The following is a 19368-nucleotide window of genomic DNA, read 5'->3' on the forward strand; positions in this document are numbered from 1 at the left end:
AGGTTTTAGCAGGATTTTGGCAACACAATAACCCATGTTCCAATAAGAATGTATGGTTCAACAACAACCCATGTTCAACTTCTATTCAACCCGAGTGTCAGTTAATTGAGCTGTCTGAACCCAGCCAGTGGCTGGGTTCATTCAACATGTCAAGCCACAGTGGTTTATAAGCTGTGGTTATATAGTATGTTGCCTGAACCCAGCACTCTTCCCACAGTGTGGTTTATAGACCACCCCAAGTAGCCATGGCTTGTGGAAGGTTACTTCTCCAAACCAAGACAACAAAATAAGCCATGGTCAAGTCAAAAAGTCAGAGAACCTCTTGGTCAGAGCAACTGAAAGTCAGCATAACTGCCTTTCCTAAGCACCCTTAAATTCCAAAGCAGCACTTTGGGATGACTGGAAAATACTTCCATTCTCTGCAAGCAAGGTAAATTACAAAACTGAGGATACTGTTGGAGCTTCCTAGCATCGACCAGAAAACTCCGAGAATCCTGCTTGGAAGAGAGAATTGAGGAGGTGTCCCCAATACACCTTTCAACAGGTCCTTGAAGGTATGAGGCAATTATGAGCAACTCAGATCCACAAGAACACCCTCCCCAGAAGTCCTGAGGGTTCTTCTTCAAAGGGCGCTTTTCCACATACTCATCATTTTTAAAAAGTTTAAAAAATAGCAGTGGACCACAAAATTGCAATATGACATGTACACTGTGCCCATGCAGCAGTCCACTGTTTATTTTATTTATTTTAATGATGGAAGGCACTAAGTGCTTTCCAAAAAGCATCTTTCCGCTCCTCAGCATTGGACCACACTCCTTTTTGCAAGACTTCGATTTAAAGTCCCATCTTCTTTTCTCTAGGTATTTCCTCTGCAAAGCTGGTGTCTTTTAGTCAGGGTGAAGAGGTTGGATGCATCTTAGTCTAGCTCCTCCATCTTGACCATTCCACCTTGGGTGACCCTGCTAAGAGACCAGCCTAATGAGAGAGTCTAGCCTCCTGGCAGAGTTGCTCTCAGCTTATCTGGCTTCAAATCCCCTCACCACATTAAGGTGTGCATCCAAGAGGTATATCTAAGTACTATTTAAATAGTAATCAATAATTTCAATCGATGTTAAACAAATTTGCTGCATTGACCGATTACATTCCTAAAGAAGGCTGTAGACTGACTATGAAGCCATTGATCAATGCACAAAGTTTTTAAAGCTTATGAAGAATATTGTTATGCAACATCACCCAGTAATAAACTATTATTTGTGCTGGTAACTATAATCTCCTTAATTTGAGCCCCAAAGAATGCTGCTGTACTCTGTGCTCAGCAGGGTTATATTAGGCCACAAGAGAGACTATCTAAATTTTAATTTAATCCAATATTTTTTCCTACGCAAAACAAACAAGTAAACCAAGCCCCACACCCATGTAGGGTCTGGATATTTTCCTAGCTTAAGAGCATAAAGGTATTAGATACTTTTTGTAGGTTTACTTAACTACATTTCGAGACCAAGGAATATACCGTTTCTAGTAAGATGAATGAGCACTTAAAAGTGGAGTCGCAAGGCAATTTTGGTAATTCCTGGTTCTGATCAAGATACTAATTCATCCCATTTGTAATGTTTTGCTGTATTCTAAATTGAGAACCATTTCCCAAAGGGATTTTTTTTTTTTTTGGCAGGGGGTGGGGGAAATGCAAAATGAGAGTCTTCAGCACCATGCCAAGTATTGAAAGCCAAGTGCCATTTAGGTATGTCAGACCCAGGTTTTAGAGGGCCCTTTGGCAAGACCTTCTCAACAGGCCCCTTGCCTCAGTGAGTCTAACTTCTCACCAGCATGATCACCAGCTGCTATAGTTCCTCATCCTCTTTCTCATCACTGATTACTTGACAGTGAACTTTTGAGAAGATAAACCATGGCATCAACTTCTCCTCCTTACCACTACTATTGGGACCAGAGAAAGCCACAACCAGGTTGCACTGGCAAAGAGGAATGATTCCAGAGGTCTCTTACCAGTTGCTGAGATACAGGACCTTGGCAGGTGTTGATGCTGACCCTATTTAGGTATATGTGTTAAAGCTCTTTCACATGAAGCCCCTAACACTTGGTTCTATTTCTCTGTGAAATCTGAATTGGGAGGTTGTGCATGCTTTGAGCTAGGGTCCAGCAGTTTTGGCTTGGATGAGAGCTAATACAATATATTGGGGCCAAGTCCTGGTAAGAAAACCTATGGATGGGCAATGGAAATTGGGCTGTTTGCCTGGTCTAGATGAGGTAGCACTATGGATGCAGCCATGTCACTGGAGGCCTGAGTGATCTTGGTGTCCCAAAGCATCCATTACCAACTTTGGTTTATACACTAATTGCACATGTTCCTGGATAGGAATAATCTGTCTATACTGGTTCATACACTGGTAATCTGATGAGTAATACTGCTGTATGTGGAACTTCCCTTGTACCAGGTTTAGAAGTTGCATAACAACTAGGGTACTTGCTGGGTCACCCACCTATGTTCATATAAGACCTGTACTAAATAAATTGCACTAGCTTCTTATTAGCAATGTTCACAGAAAGCTCTTGGGACAAGGTTCTCCAGCAAGCCACCTTCTTTTATGCAGCCAGTTTACCTTTAAGAGCTTCAGATGAGGCCTTGCCAGTCATTCCACAACAAAGAGAATGTTGGCACATTGATACCTTGTTGTAGATCTTCTTGGTGACCATGTCCACCTTCTGGAAAACCCTCACTGATGCCGTTTGGAAGCCAGAAAATAAGGCATATTTCAAGCACTTCCTGAAAATGCATTTGTTCAGCCAAGCTTTATGGAGCCTGCAACTAATCATATGCTCTTAGTGCTGTTTATATCGTTTTCTGCTGTTATGTAAACTGCACAAAATCATTTTTGATTGTGCATTTGGAGTGTGTCAGTAATGTGTGTTTATGAAACCACTTAGGGATTTTATTATAGTAAGCAGCACAGAAGTATCACTATAAAATAAATACACAGCCGAATGCATGGCACCCACGCGAGCTCTCAACAATTCTCATGAGAGGGCTGAAACTGTTTCTTCCACCTCTGCAGCTCCCAGTGTGGGAAGCAGAATCATGCAAGTACTCCGGAGCGGTAGCTTCATCTCTGCAGCAAGCAGCACAGCTGCAGAGAGCTGGCAGGGCTCTTCAGAGCATCCCCTAGAGGAGACAGGGCAGCCATAGCAGCAGAAGTCCTCTTCCAGGTGGAAAAGCAACACAATCCCACATTGCTCCTGCTATACACCTATATGGGCACTGCAGGTTCTTCACTGGAACCCCCAGCCAGCCCTGGGTGCAGTTCTACAAATAATCTATAGCCTATGAGTGAATGCAATAACTTAGTTCTATTAGCAGAAATTGCAGTGGAAACTGCAAAATATTTTGACTGTGCCTCAAACAGTGAGCGGGAACAGCATTTCCTTTGCATAGCCAGCATTTTAAAAGTCTTAAAAGAAATAAAAGACTTTAAAAAATAAAATTCTGGCTCCTCAGCTCTTCTGAGGTTCTATCATTGCCAAGTTCTGCTTTTCTTACTAGGTGTCATGAGCTAAGTGTTCCCTCCCAAGCAGGACAGACTCTCTAGCACTTCTTGTAAGCATCTTTATTCTACATAGAAGACTCTAAGCATTCACAATCCTCTGAGCATACACAAAGTGTAGTTGAATCCTCTCTACCCCCCTTTACCCAAAGCTTTGCTTGTGAGCACATCAGAGCCCATCTCTGGAAGGAGGAATGCACCTGCATTCTGCACTCTGAGCCCCTAATCGGGCCAGCCTGTGTCTGTGCCGGTGGGTCCTTGGGTCCATGTCTTCAGGAGACAGTTGTTCTCCATCCAAGAGACTACCCAGTTCCAAATCTCCTCCCTCCCGTCCTTCATCTGCTTCATTCCCATTCCCACAGGTGAAAGGGAGACTGGCCCCATGGGTGTCCTTGAGCTACTTTCATCCAGAGCAGGCTCAGACTGGTACTGAGCGACTGGGTCTGCAGATGCGTTACAACAATTCCATTATCAGTGTTTGCGCTCTGAGCCTCATCGAGTTCAGCCAACTCCCCATCATCCTCAGACCCTGAGCTATCAATCCTACCAAAAGAGGCCACCTCTCATGCACGCCTGGGAATCTCACCGGAGCACACATGCACAACAGTAAGGTGGACCAATGTGTAGTCCAGTGGAGGAGGCAGGGAACACAGGGACGGAATGCACCTTACATCAAGAACAGCAAAAATGAGCTTTGTGGGGTACTATTTTGACTTTAAACAGCAAGTTTGTTTTTCCATTAACTTTCCCATCTACCCAATATCGTTAGCATAATAGCCTTGATGAAACCCAGGTGCAACAAAGTGTATCAACTCCACACTGCTGTAAAATCTCTTGAAATTATTGACTATGCATGGCAACCGGAAACCACACTTTTGGTTGGGGTCTGGTGCTGTGAACCAAGCCTTACATTTTTTTTCCCTTTCATCTCATTTTGCATAAACAGCTGTTCATAGTAAACATAATTCCTATATTAAACTGAAGTTACTTTAGCTTTTCCTGTTTCTTTCCCAGAAAAGTTAATTTCTGTGTTAGCATAAAGACCTTCTACTTTCTTGCAAAGCTCCACTAGAGGGCACCCATGATTCATTTAAGGATCCAGCATATTGCTCCATGGACAGGGATGCTGGGAAGATGTACCCTATCCTTATACCTTATACCTAGTTTTACAGTATGCATATTTCTCTGAACTGATTTCCATGCATGTGATTAAGCATAGGTAAGTGTACAGATTCTTATCAAGTCATGAAAAATGTGCTTGAAGACATGACCTAACCAGTGAATTTTAGTATGTTGCTGACATAGGATGTGTTCAGACAGCACAACAAACCAGGGTGGCTTTTTACAATTGCTGGTCTGTCTTGTTGTTTGAACCCAGTCGTGTTATTTCACCATGGTAAGTTTGGTCTTTAGAAAGCATCATATGAAACAATTTTTTGGAATGATTTTTCTGTACCATCATAGCTTGTCATGATGTCTAAACTGAGGATCATGGTTACCATGGTCATGGTATGCAATTAACACTGAGCCCTCTAGAAAGACTGGCAACTGAAGGAGCCACTCCAGCTATCCTGCCTGTATGTATGGATAAATGAGGAAGAGGCAGATGACATAGGCAGGGAGCTGTGCTCCTAAGGATTCGATTTCAGGTACAGTGGCTGAAGGGATAGAGACCAAGAGTGAGAAGACTGAGTGGGGAGGATGGAAACCACAAGAAAGGAGAAACCATTTGAACATCTGTCAGATAGATCATGGTAAAAAAAACAAAAAAATCCTGCAAACCATGGTAACTACTGAGGATCATTTGTTGTGTTGTGCGGGTGCAACTGCATTATACAATCTCCCAGTGCAGTGATGGCGAACCTTTTAGAGACCGAGTGCCCAAACTGCAACCCAAAGCCCACTTATTTATCGCAAAGTGCCAACACTGCAATAAAACCTGAATATGATGCTGCAGATTCAAATATGCCAGGGGGAGAGCACAACGTTAATTAGAACATCTCTTTGCTAAATCTTAGATATTAAATTTCAATTTTTCATACGAAAACTCAAAGCTAAAATCTTGTGTTAATAAAAACGAATGTATTAAAATGCACAGCCAGTCCAAGCATATATATCCTTGGCAGCGCACTGACCAGCCATGCAAAAGCTCGGACAAGTCGTGGCTAATGAGTCACAGCTCATGGCATTATCACCTGGTGCTGCTACTCCTTTCTGAGCATGCGCATGGCCTCTATGTGCGCTGTTATCCGATGCTCAGCTGCTGGAGCAATGCTGAGGTGATTTGGCTTGTGTGCCGAAAGAGAGGGCTCTGCATGCCCACTGTGGCACGCATGCCATAGGTTCGCCACCACTGTCCTAGTGAATGGTTCTCCTAGTGGACCTCGTCCCGTTGATATACCTACTTTTCACCCAGCGGCCTCATTTGGAATCCCATCTGCTCTCCAAATCAACCACTATACTAACAAATACAATTTTATATGCTAAGTTACACACAATTCATTATTATGTTCTTAAAGCAGTGAAGTAACTGTGGAACAGATCAGAATTTAAGTATTGCATATACTTAAATTTTCCCCCAAATTTTCTTCTTCCTTCTGCTTTGGACATTTTCAAAAAGGTTACACTTTTATAAACAGCTAAAGTTTCCAAGGAGTTTTAAGGAAAGATGAATATTTGAGCAGGCATCCATAACTCCGCTCACCACAGAGAAGAGTGAACAACCCTCTGGTAAGTACGAAGAGCAACCAGTCTGCCACGTTGAAGCTGCAGAGGATGGCACTGCTAGGGATTGCCCTGGAGCTGGGTGGTATTCGCTGCTCCTCCTAGCCTCCAAACCTGGGGAAAAAAGGAAAAGGTCATGGGACAGCCACAAGGTCACTTGTTAAGCCACATCATGGCCCTGGTTCCCAATGAAAATGCCTATGATTGTGAATCGCACATAAAATAAGCTGTGAAGATGTGCCTGGTTATGCAGGACTAGCTCGGGTCCATACCAAAATTACAATAAAAAGTGTGGCGAACATCTTTCCATTATAGTTCTCCATGGCTAAGAAGAAGAAGGCATCAGGGCATATGAAAGAAGCAAAAGGCTGCACAAGGCAACAAAGTTGGGATGAAGAAATCATGGCATAGCTTGGTATGCAGGGCATAAGCTAGGACCCAGAACGTTGCAGTTTGTATTGACATATAAAACTGGTACATACAGGAACTGAATAGCTGGTGCAGGGCACATACAAGCAAAAGGGTAAAAAATGGAGGGGTCTCTCTCATTCCCCTTGGTCTTTTCCCTACAGCTACAGTCTCAAGATATGCTCTGGTTTGCAACAGAGCAATATAATTCAAGAAAGAAGCACTAGGACCAAGAAAGAACAATAGGATAAAACAGGATATAAAAGGATAAAGCAAGACTTGTTGGGGCACAGGGGGGTGCACTCTACTTCTACGCAGAACAACCCTGGCCTGACATCCTTACCTTCAGAGCAAGGAGCTCTGAAGCAGACATTCTCAGTACTTGTTTAAATAGGAGTAGAAGGCTTCAACAGTACCCCATTCCCCTTCTGTATGATGCTGTATCCTGTTCATGGCAAGTTTTCTCAGGAGAAAAGTCCAGAATGCCATTTTAGGATTGTAGACTGAAGATTACCACCAGCTAATTTTTGTATATTATCAAATAAGTCAAAACAATCCATCTTTGTTTTGTTTCTAATGTAAAAGGAGCATGGGAAGATGGGTTTCCATTAAATTTGTCCTTTCTCTGTGTAAAAACTATTGCATAATTACCTCATAAATATTCTGATTTCCATTTAACATAACTGTCTTTCAGCTTCTTTGAATTCTCGTGGTATTTAGAAAATACCTAAATAATAACGAACACTTTGCACTGAAAATCTTTGTAACAAATGCTACACTTGTCAGCAGTACTACAATTGTTTCCCCAATATGCTGAAATTTCTTACCTGTTTATCGGTCTCAACGAAAACTGACTTTTATCTATAATTGCTGCATTTCACCTTCATTCTGTGGAAGCGTAATCTGAATGGCTGCCCGAAGATTGGCCCAGAAAAGTGCGTGCTTGCTTTTTTCTTTTGGCCATTCCAAGTATGTTCTCTTGGCCATGAGGGCTTTGAGTTTGTGGTACCTGGATGGAATTACGTATTTAGGAATGGGCTCTAATAAAACAAGGATCAAATTGTCTGCATTTTCACTGAATACCTTGTGCTGGGCAAAATAGAGCTCATAATGACACCAGTCGCTCTGCACAAAATTAGGAGACAACACAAAGATGGTCTTGTAACTTTTCTCAGTACAGTCAATGATGTTCTCAACAATGCTCTTCCCTGCAACAAAGTTCCTCTCATGCTGGCAGATGCGTATGGATGAATCCTCCTTCTCCAGATTTGGAATCAGGACATTTTTCACCCAGTCAGAATCACGCTCACTGTAGGAGATAAAGGCGTGGAACTCGATGCCCTTGAGGATGTGCTCAGGTGTCCTCTTCCAACCCCTGTGTTTCACTTGACTCCAGTGCCACGTCATCTTCAAATACCATGGGATATCCAAACAGATACAGAGGACGGAAATGGCAACCAGGGCCACCACTGTAACAATGAGAACTACAGCCATCAGAAGAGTCACATTGCAAGCAACTTCAGAGACATGAAAATCTGTTAAAGGTGTTCCCTTTAATTGCTGAGGATAGTCACATGTGTACAAGTCAGGCCAACCAACAAACTCCACTGATCCTTGTTTTTCAAGATTAATGAATGGCCTTAACTCACAGGAACACATGAATGGGTTGTGACCTCCTTTTAAGGTCCTGATATTCTGACAGCTTTGGAGGAACTCGGAAGAGTTCGAGGCAACTAAATTACTTTCTACATTTAGTAACTGGAGACCTCTAAAATGACCACAGCCAGGCAAGGCACTTAGTTTATTAAAAGCCAAATGTAGTTCTTTTAAATTGTTCAGCTCAATCATCTCCTTAGGAACACTTGAAATGTGGTTGTCTTGCAAATCCAGTATTTGAATATTGACTGGCAAACACCAAAAGACTGACTCAGACAAAACATTAGATGACAAGTTCAATTTAACTAGCATTTCTCCCCATAGGCACTTATCCCTATTGTCTTCATACTGTAATAAATTCTTGCTCAGGTCCAAATCTTTCAGAGACTGCATGAGAGCTGCCATTGCACTCACTTTTCTAAGCTCTTTCAAACTATTGCTTTGTAAAACTAGTGTTTCTAGGAGGGTCAAGTGATTGCATCCTTGGAAAACTGAGTCAGTCAATGCATTATCTGAAAAATTTATGTAGGTAAATTGACTTGGTTTTGAAGGGCAAACCATGTGTACCAAACCTGTCCTAACAATTGTCAAGAATTCAATGTTCATATCTGAAAAGGACTGGTATACAATTTTCTGATCAAATAAGTAATTGTTGAATTTAGCATTGTTAATAACTAAAGCTTTTACTGAAGTAGGAATGTCATGTAATGGTTCAGAACTGAATTCTGTAATGGTCGTATCATCGACAGTGAAATATTCAACAGTGGATTGCCACACGATCTTAAACACAGCAAGCAAGCATTCCCATGAAAGTTGTCCATTACTCACTGTTAAGTTCTGCAATCTTCCATTTTTGTTGAGCATTAACAAAAATGTTGAAAGATCAGAGACTTGGTTTTGTTCAATTTTTGAAAGTTGTAAATTTTCTGTAATATTGAGTTCTAAATCCAATAAAATCCGGAATTCTGTATTCAGGGGCAGTACAATTTGAAGGTTTTTTGCACTAAACACTGGAAGATTTCCAGAGCTATATTCAGAGAGGTATTCTAAGCCCAAGAAGAGAGTATCTAGTTGTAAATGAGCTAGAGCATGGAAATCTGATTTTTGAATTCTTTTAAGACTGAGGCCAAGATATTCCAACTTCAATGTTTTTCCAGTCTTGGGGCATATGGGCATGGCTGTGTAGTTATTGTAAGAGAGATCTAGATGCCTGAGACGTAGCATAGGATGACAAGAAAGCATCTGCAAGTTGTTGTGAGATACGTCCAGATGTTCTAAATTGGTATTGTATTGGAAAACACTGAAGTCAAACTCTCTGATTCGGTTGTACGACAGAATGAGTGTCTGTAGTCTGGAAAGTGAATGAAAATCAGACATCTGTAGTTCAGTGATATTGTTGTGTGACAAGTCCAACACTGTTGTTTGTGTAGATAGGTTCATAGGAACAGTAACTAGCTGTTTCTTTGAATAGTTTGCTTTAAAAACATTTTCTGCTGTGGTAGAGATAATGCTCCAGAATGCTGTTGTGAGTATACAAGTACAGAGAAAACTGCAGGTGCCTGAACTTTTGTTTTCTGCCATAATATTTCAGGATTATTTAAACAGGCTTATCAAAATTCTTGTATTTCTGTAATGACCACTGTCCTGTAGGAAGAATCCACATTAAAATGGTAAGCACACTAATAGAAATGTTAAGTGTTAGTCTTCCATAAACTGTTATTTTTATTATTGTAGTAACAATAGAAGACACTTTGCAGTGTATCAGAATTAAACAGCTGTTAAGAATATACTTATGAAAGGATTTCCTGCTAGCCACCCAGAACTGGCTGTTGAAGATACTGAAAGTCTTATTTGTTTTTTAAATAAGTTTTATTTGAAATTATAAACCTTAAAAACAAAAAGAAAACTACAAACAACATTCATCATCAAAAACATCGAGCCCGCTGGGTCAGCCCCCACACCCTTCTTTTTCCATTTATGATAACTTAAAAAACATATTTAAATCTATGCCAAGTCCCGTTTCTCTAGCCAATAGTAAAAAGAGTCCTAAGTTTGATAGAAGTCTGAAAGTCTTATTTGTTAAGCAGGTCAAAAACTGGTGGGATCCACCCCTGGAGATTTATTTCTCATGCAGTACTTAGAAGTGTAACTGTAGCATAAAGTACATACAGTGGTACCTTGGCTCATGAACTTAATCCATTCAATGACTCTGGTCACGACCCAAATTGGTCGTGAGCCAAGTCAAATTTCCCCATAAGGTTCAATGTAAATGGTTGTAAATAAGGTAACCATTTTTTAATCACAAAAATTTGAAGCAAAGTGACAAAGAACAACAGAGTAACAAAGAACAACAACGATTGCAGCCATCTCCATCCCCCGAGCACGACCGTGATCGCACCCGTCTTCCATGCATGAGCACGACTGCAGCCATAGACGGGTATGATCACGGTCGCATTCAGCAAAGGAAGACGGGCACGATCGCAGCCATCTCCCCCACCCCAAGCACCACCGTGGCCATCTCTCCCCCAAGCATGACTGTGATTGTGCCAGTCTTCCCTGCACGAGCGCAACCGTGACCGCAGCCATAGATGGGCACAATCGCAGTCATGCTCAGGCAGGGAAGATGGGTGCGACTGCAGTCATCTCCCTCCCCCACCCAGCACGGTCATGATCATGCAGGAAAGACGGGTGCGATCGCGATTGTCACCTAATGCAGAGTTTGCAACCTGAGGCAAAAATTTTCTGAAATTTCTTTTAGCAACCTGATTTGGTCATGAACTGAGGTGTTCGTGAGCCGAGGTACCACTGTATGTGCATTCCACCATGGATAAGCATGTATTTGACAGTCAAATGAATTCCAGACTACTATACGAAAACCCTGATCATTAGCAGAACCTTTCTCAGTATGATTGACTCCCACAAACAAATCTGTTTTCACCTTTAAAATAGTGCACATGATTCAGTTACAGATGTCATTGCATCACATTTGGTTTAGTCAGCTGCAAAAGATGAAAAGACTGATTCACCTTTCATACTTGTGAAGAGGGAATTTCAACAGGTATCATAAAAGGACAGTTCCTGAAATTGCCTCTTTTACAAAACCATTAAAGGTACACAAGGCCTACCCTCTTTGGCATCTGGCCCACTTCATTTGGCACTGATACACAACAAAAGACAGCTTAGAACTTGCTTAAATAAAGGTAAGTAGCATAAGTGTTTTGAACTAGGCGATGGTCCACAACATGAAATGCATGTGTGTGCATCTTTGCTGTGGGGGTTTTTAATGTTTGCATTTGACTGGTTGGGAAATGTTTGCTTTGCAAAATTCTTGCTGCATAAAAGATTGGCATCATTGCTTTAAGTAATTGCCTGTTCCCCTGATCTCAATTTGTTAATGAGCAGCCTTTGCAGGATCTCTATAAGTTTCCAGTACTCTCTCCTCATAAGAAAAAAGGACCATGTAAAAAGCTGCTTCTGCTATATTTTAAGTTTTCTTAACTCAACTTTTTATGAACTTTTTGCCGTGTAACCTCCATTTATCTTCAATGACTGCATTAGCATGCATTATGATTACAATTCAGCAATAGCAAACAAAATAAAATAAAATATGGAAATGGCCTGCAGCGTATGTTGATTTAGCTCTAAGGCTTCTACTCAGGGTCAGCCTTTCATACACAATTGTTAGGATAATAGATCATACTGGTACTTTCACAGTAAGCACCTACTCTAAGTATGTGCCAGAATCCCAGGAACATGCCTCTGTCCAACTGTCCAGTTCAGCCCTCAGGGAAGCAAAAGCATGTACAGTGTTTTCTCAATCAGCTATGGCAGATGTATATGCATAAGATCTGCTCTTGGGAAAAAGTACTCACAACACTCATTTCACAGCTAATCCGCATGTACAGCATATTTCAGCTGCCTTATAACTCTGAAAGCAACAAGAAAGAAGAGTGTCTTTGATGATTATGCCAAAAAGAAAGCTACCTTAAGAGCTATTCATTTCATTGGGTCTACTCTAAGTAAAACTAACTTAGTATTTTGAGTAAATTTTTACTGTTAGACTTAAAAGAGAGCAAGCACAAAATAAAGTAGTAATGCCTGCAGTATTTCCTGAAACATTACAAAAATTCATCCTGACCAAATTAAGATGAAGCAAAACTTCTACCACTCTTTCATGATCTAAAAATAAGTGTAACTTACAGGAAATCAATGCTGTTGAGAACACTTCTTCTTTTTCAACTTTGTTTAAAAAAACAGTTGCAACCTTCATAATGAGACTTATCTGGACCTACATGCTGCCAATACTTGCTCATATATCTAAGCACATATATCTAAATTTAAACTTGCAGCTATAACTTTGGATCAAAACAAAGAAAAGTAGCCATCAGGGTAAAATGGAGAATGAAACACAAGCTTTTCTTGTAAAAAAAGATGATCCTGCTACTGTTCATATCAGCTATTTGTGTTTATACAATTGCATTGCATTCAGCTGTTGGAATCATACAGTACTACCTTCACTACTGATAAGAAATGTACAGGGTTAGCTCTGATTGTTTCTAAGGCAATGTGGACTGAACCAAACAGATTGTGTTTTGGGTGGCATCATGTCATCTTAGTAACACGAATACAGTTCCTAAGCAACTTAATTCCTCATATTAAGCTAATAATCCTATGGGCAGGTCACATTGCCCAGGAATGGAACTGGCTGGCAAGTCAGCCTAGACTGGTAAGAAGTGCTATGGACAGAGAGGATACTTGAGCATCCAATTCCAGTAGCAGCCCCAAGCTGGTTCTTAGTGGAAGCGCACCCACAGGCTGGAGCAGGTTGAATCCCAGTTTCTTTGTAAACTTTATCACTACCTCAGTCTTATCAGTTTATTAGCTCTCATGCATCTGTTCTTTTGTAAGGACTGCAGGATGGTGTGCAAGTCTGGCTTGGTGTGCAAGATGGTTGAGGAAGTCTGGCTTAAGTGTTCCTAACAAAAAATGATTAGCACACTGTTTCAGTATATCCTGAACAGATGTCCAGCAGAACTTGGAGAAGCAGACACTTCACTTTCCGACACACTGAACAGTGTTTGTGGAGATGCAATTTGGCAGTTTGAAATAGAAAAAAGGCAGACCATGAAGCAGAAGCTCTCCCTTCAGACTGGATGCAGCCTAACAGCTCTGATGTCTGATAAAAAATATTTACTGTCCACCTCCACTTGTGCTCTACGTGCGGTAAACAAGCCTGGTGTTACAAAATTGCTCCAAAGGAAACCAAAGTGGGGGAAAACACAAAACCTGCATTGTGGCAATTCAAATTCTGCACTAAGAAATCTGAGTTAGATGGCCTTGCAATTGAGAAGACTGGTTTCCTTTCTCTTATTCTGCGTAGATGGTTTTGGGTTTCCTGGTCATGCAGAGAAGCAAGATGCTCTGTGATGAACTAAGCCCCCTACCCCAGTTTCTAAGATTTCAACAGACATGATGCACACATTGTTATATCTTCATCCATAAGGACTACTAACTTTAACTAGCACGAAATCTTCCACATGTTTGGATAACCCAATGTTCTGCAACTCCCAGCAAGCCCCAGTCAACCACATCGCCAGGAGAATGTGGTTGTAGGTCATTCTCTAAAACACGTATAGGATCACACACTTACTCATTGACAGATTTTTAAATGAAAGCTAAGATGCTCAGGAACCGAAGTCTGCATCTATTTTTGTGCTGTATGTGTTTGTGTGTCTTTGTTTCTATAGAATTGCAGCAATCACATGGCTCTGGTTATAACCTAACCAGTAGAATTCAAGTTTTATGCTTTATGATTTTGAGAGATGTATCTTGAAAACCTCTAAGGGGGTCATCTTCATCTCACATCAAGAATATACTTTTGATCAATCCTATTAAGACAATGTTGTTGTCAATTTTCAGATGGACCCTTTTTGTCTCAGTCTACTTTTTGTTAAGCTGGCTTATTTTCTGCTATGCTTAGAGGACTTCTTGCCATTCTGATTTTGTCCAGAGACCAGTACTTTAAGGCTAGATGGGCAGAAGACATTTTCCAGAAGCTTTAACCTTCCAGCTCACAGAACCCCTGGCCATGTCCAGGAATGCTGGCAGTCAAAAAACAAAGCAACTGGAGAAACATGCGACACCCTTGCTTTAGGGAGACATTTGGAGTGAGTTGCGACTTCTAGCAAAAGTATTCTGTCTTCCTTCCTTTGATTGGCCAGTGTTTTCTTTATACAACCTAAGATCCTTAAAAAAAACTGCCATGTAAACACCAAGTAGATTCCTACAGCTACTCGGGTGATTGGCACTAGCACCTCTGAGAGCTTTGTTTTTAAAAAGCCAGGTTACACCTTAGAGCTGCTACACATTACCCTACGGACCAAGAAAGCAAGAGACTACCCAGCCAAGTCTTTTCTTGCCTGGATTCTGATTTAAATTCAGTGATCTTTAACATTCTTTTCTTACTGTTGCTTCAGGTTACTGATGTGGTCACTGTGCTTACATATGTTTGTGTGTGTTTCATCATTTGCTAAAGCAACTCTAGTTTCTATGGAGAAAACAGTTGGGGAAAAAATGGAAAGATTATATGTGAAGAAAGTCCAGCCACTTTCATTAAATAATGGGACTTTTTTGTAACCACGTGGTAAGAAACGTCCTGTGCCTGCTGGCACTACATCGTCTCAGGAACGTTCTCCACAATAGCACACTATGCTAAAAGAGCTGTTTATTGACAATAAACGACTTTCGCTGTCTATTTATAAATCAATGCAGGCGTGGAGAATCCGTGGCCCTTCAGATATTGTTGGACTCTAATTCCCATCAGTCCCACATCAGTACTCTGGCCAATGGATGGAAAATTTTGCTATCCTGGAGATCCACAAGTGCCCTGTTACCAGATGAACGCCAGTCAGTATGCTTGAGGCGAGATGAGTACTAATATTGCGCCTGCTTAAGAGGGGCTGTTACGACCACTATGCAGCTGCTTCTTGAGAAGCAGCTGCAAAGCCTGAGAATTCCTGCGCCTCAAAAGCACAACCCTATTCATATTTAGGCCAAAGAAAATTCTACAATTCCCAGCATTCCCGAGCTGCCTAAACACGCATAGGATTGTGCCCCAAATGCCCAATTATTTAGAAAGTTATTCTCATGCCACAGTTAATAAGAAGATGGAGAGGGGAAGGGGCGGGGGATGAAAGCTTAGCCACAAGGCGCCAGCATGCGAAAAGTTAGCAATGCAGAAGCGTCTACCAATTTGCCGCGTTTTTGTCTTGCTTTTTTTTTTTTTTTTTTTTTACCTGGATCGCGTGTCTCTGACTTGAGCAGCCGGAGAAAACAAGCCCCGCCGTCAGAACTGTGTAAAAAGCTATTCTAGGCAGCCTTTCCGGCTCGAATAAAAAGAAAAGCTAAACTCAAAAAGTACTTCCTCGCGCCGCTAACCCGCCTCCGAGACGGCTGCATTTGTTGCGATTAGCGACGCCTACTTTTTCCTGCAAACTGCACTCTCTGCCTCTGAGACTTTCTGTTTAATTGGCATTTTAGGATTACTGACTTGACGAATTGGGCAAGGCAACGAAAAGGCACCTGGAAAAGGTAGCTCTGATAGGCTACAACTACTTCTCTGTACGATTCTTAGCAATTCACAAAACTAGTTTGTCGTTTCACTTTGACCACACAATTCAGATATCGCAAAAAAAAAAAAGCTTGTAATCACGACCAAAATTGCAATCCTATGGGTTGTATCCCGATTTAGAAGCCCCACTGAAATTAAGCTTGGCGTGGCAAGCTTAAACCCTATGGATTTCAATAGACCCATTCAAAGTATAAATAATTCTGGATCCAGCCCAGTAACTAAAGAGCAAGGGCCATTAAACCGAGTAGGGTTTATTCTGAGTCAGCATGCTGAACATCAAGCTTTACACATCTGTGAAATACAGGGGAAAATAATTTATTCCACCCATTTCAGTAGGACTTAAACATGAGTACGGTGACCTGGAATACAGGTCTTCCGCCACCAAAATCCATGCATGGCACAATTCTACCACCATGTATTATCTCATGGAAACTACTGACCTGCTGTTTGGGGACTGCTCAGCCTCAACCCAGGATGGACATGTCAGGTTCTCCCTCTTAGTCCCAGGCTCTTCTTGGTCCTCTTCCTCAGAGGAATCAAAGAATCTGAAATACCTGAAGAAGAAGCTGGTGTTTCTTTCAGCAGGAGAATTTTTTCTACCACTCTCTTGATTAACAGGGTGGTGACTTCTTCCAGTAGAACATGAGTGGACCGAGTGGTGCAGATGGATTATTATCCTCAAAGGTGTAACTTTGAGCCATGACAGAAAGTATGCACTTGTGCATGGTAACCGACTTCCAAGTAGCAGGAAATAGTCCAAGTCTGAGAGAAAGCAAGTGGTTGGATCCTGATGTAGGAGTCAAATATGCCTTTTGGATTGGTCAGGAATTTTTGCCTCTTGTGGGATGGTTGTGTTTACGTCAGAATGATTTCCTGGGATAAAGGAAGGACTGTGATTTTAGTTTAAAGGTTAATCTGGTTCCAAGGTAAATTGGTCCCAAGGTGGCCACTGGCATTTCCTGTAGGGATATAATACATTAGCCTAGGCCTATGAGGACTAGAATCTTATTCGCAGCTAATTGTCCTCATTTTGTAGATCCAGAGCATTATCTATGGACATGCTCAGTAGATCTTCACTGCTGAATCCTGTGGGCTTGATCTAGCTTCCTGGTGAAGACTTACAGGATTGAGGCACATGTGATGCCTCAGAGAGATGGCAGCTGCCATGGCCTTGGAGGTGCTGTCGGCCCTATGGTGGGTACATTTACTAGCCAGCTAGCCTGTGTGCTTCAGCCTCGAATATCATTGCTAGGTTTTTGATGTCTTTCAGGAGATGAGCCAAAAAGGTTGCAACCACTTTCCACAGAAATTGTCTCTAAGGTGCCATGCCTACCACCCAAAGGCCTAGAGCTACAGAGGATCAGAATTCAGGACCCATCAAGTCTACTTTTCTTCCTTTGGAGTCAACAGGAGCAGAGTGGGGGGTTTGCTTCATTTTAGATTGGGATGCCATGTTTCTTCTGGCCTGTTTGGTAAATACCTGTCAAGTAGGTATAGGAGTCTATCCTGTGTTCCTCTCTGAGGCAGAAATGGAAGCCCATTCATCCATCAGTCAATGGACTGTCTGCCAAAATTTTGAAAAAGGCCTATAAGGGTATGTGCTCTGTGGGGACGAAGTAGAAGACAGGAACTCAAAGAGAGTAAGAAAGAAAAGGAGGGAGGCAGATAGGCAGGAAGGAAGGAAAAGAGAGGAGGAGAACTCTGTGCAACATCACAGAAGGGGTGATTTTTTTTTAAATATTACCTATAACAGGAATGATGTTTCAAAGTCCCCTAACTGCTGCCAGGAAACCAATACTGAGAGACAAGCAGGAACTAGGCCTGGAGTGTGCACAGAAGATGCAGGTGGGACTCCTGCCTAAAGCTTTGTTCTGCTCTAGAATGTTCTAAATAACTAATTTGTGCCTAACCCATTGACTCACTCACATGAGTGTCTCTTGAGGAGGCAACATAGGCCCTTTTCTACAGCTACATCCAGTTATATTAATTGCCCTCATGCTCTTTTATTAGTTGGGGAATGAGAGAATGAGAGAGAGAAGGATCTTAAGGCTGGGATTTTCTGTTGGGTTTGGGCAATCACAGTTTAAAGAAGACCTAGTTCCTTCTTATACAAAACATAGTAGATCTAAACCTATAGTATTTGAGAGCTGCACTTATTATATCCCTCTGCTTACTACTACTAAAGAATCTTTAAAAATATGGCTTTCTTAGTGCTTTGTATAGGCATATAATTTTCCAAATATGGGGAAATATCTATGTTCACTCATTTCAATATGTTAGCCTCTACATTATTAAGTGAGTAATGTAATAGGAACTCAGTTAACATACATCTGTGCCTTTGTAGAATTGAGAGAGTACAGACAATTCATTCCATATTTTGTAATTTGTATATTTTCAAATTTGTAATTTGAATGCACCTTTCACCAAATTGAGAAACTTGCAAGCCATTCACTATTGGCAGACAAAGGCAGCTGCCACTGCACACACAAGAAATGGTGTAGAAAAATTCTGCCAAATGGCCTTTTATTTCTAGGGTATGGCAGGGACTCAACACTTTTCCGAGAAAAAGGTCTTCTGAGAAATTTGGCTCAACACTTTTGGTTGTCATTTTTCAGGGTTCAGCACCTTCCCCATACCATTCCAAATGCTACATTTCCACTGCATTTGTGTTTGTATCTTGTCTCTAGTTCAGATTCTTTTACTACCACTGATTCCCCTAAAAAGTGTGCAACAGTTTTGCAATGTTTAGCTTTGGAAAAAAGGGGAAGCTAGGGCTGTGCCAAAATCTGTTTCCCAATTTTCTGAAAGTTTTCTTCTCTCATTCTCTTCCCCATTCTCATTTTTTATAATGTATTTAATTTTTCTTTTGGGTGTTTTAACAACTTACATTCACATGACACAAAAAGTCACACTGCATAATAAGTCACCTTAACCCTGAAGCATCCAACCAGGCACATTGTGAGTAGCGAACACCCTTTTCCCACTCCTTTCTTCTCAGTCCACTCCAAGATCGCTGGAGTTCCCCCCACCACAGCGTGACCAGAAATTACTTCAGCCTTGCTGCTGTTCATGCTTCCCTTTTAAAGAATGTCTTTATTCCAGTGGTGAAAGCTGGCTCTCACAGAGTGCATGCCAAATTCTGACAAAGAGTGCAGGTACGTGAAATATTCCCTAGATGTTTGAAATGCCACCACATTTGCTGAACCCTATTTGTAAAAAGGGATTTAGAAGGGGCTACAAAATTTCTTTTGGCAGAGAAATACACAGAAATTTTATTTTTCCTGTGTGTTTCCTTAATATATTGGCCCATGATAAAAATCTTATTTATGGTATCTAATTGATTACTTATCTATTATTATTATTATTATTATTATTATTATTATTATAACATTTCTA

At 41.3% G+C, this 19368-nt stretch overlaps 2 protein-coding genes across 3 annotated transcripts in view; both read right to left on the bottom strand.

The window, feature by feature from the left end:
* Positions 1 to 5523: 5523 nt before the first annotated feature.
* Positions 5524 to 15695, bottom strand: LOC123016903 (toll-like receptor 6). Of its 2 annotated transcripts, none has more exons than XR_006413492.1 (4): positions 15638 to 15695; positions 7514 to 9986; positions 5906 to 6392; positions 5524 to 5554 (listed from the first exon to the last, which is right to left on the bottom strand). XR_006413492.1 is itself a non-coding variant. In XM_044417619.1 (4 exons), exon 3 carries the CDS (start codon positions 9921 to 9923, stop codon positions 7548 to 7550), a length of 2376 nt encoding a protein of 791 aa, XP_044273554.1. In that variant the 5' UTR covers positions 9924 to 9986; positions 12215 to 12270; positions 15638 to 15662; the 3' UTR covers positions 5779 to 6392; positions 7514 to 7547. The 2 variants fall into 2 exon arrangements, 1 of the variants encoding a protein (XP_044273554.1); XM_044417619.1 differs by lacking the exon at positions 5524 to 5554 and adding an exon at positions 12215 to 12270 and having other exon boundaries at positions 5779 to 6392; positions 15638 to 15662.
* Positions 14872 to 19368, bottom strand: part of LOC123017130 (toll-like receptor 6) — an 8718-nt gene continuing 4221 nt past the window's right edge. The window contains exon 4 of the mRNA XM_044418267.1: positions 14872 to 14889. Within this exon, the coding sequence (XP_044274202.1) occupies positions 14872 to 14889 (18 nt within the window). The remainder of the gene's footprint in view (positions 14890 to 19368) is intronic.

This window comes from Varanus komodoensis, unplaced genomic scaffold, assembly GCF_004798865.1.
Source record: "Varanus komodoensis strain SLA01 unplaced genomic scaffold, ASM479886v1 scaffold9, whole genome shotgun sequence".
Taxonomy (NCBI): Eukaryota; Metazoa; Chordata; class Lepidosauria; order Squamata; family Varanidae; genus Varanus; species Varanus komodoensis.

Excerpts from the sequence above, each read along its gene's own strand:
- LOC123016903 (XM_044417619.1), bottom strand. The coding sequence starts at position 9,923 with ATGGCAGAAAACAAAAGTTCAGGCACCTGCAGTTTTCTCTGTACTTGT.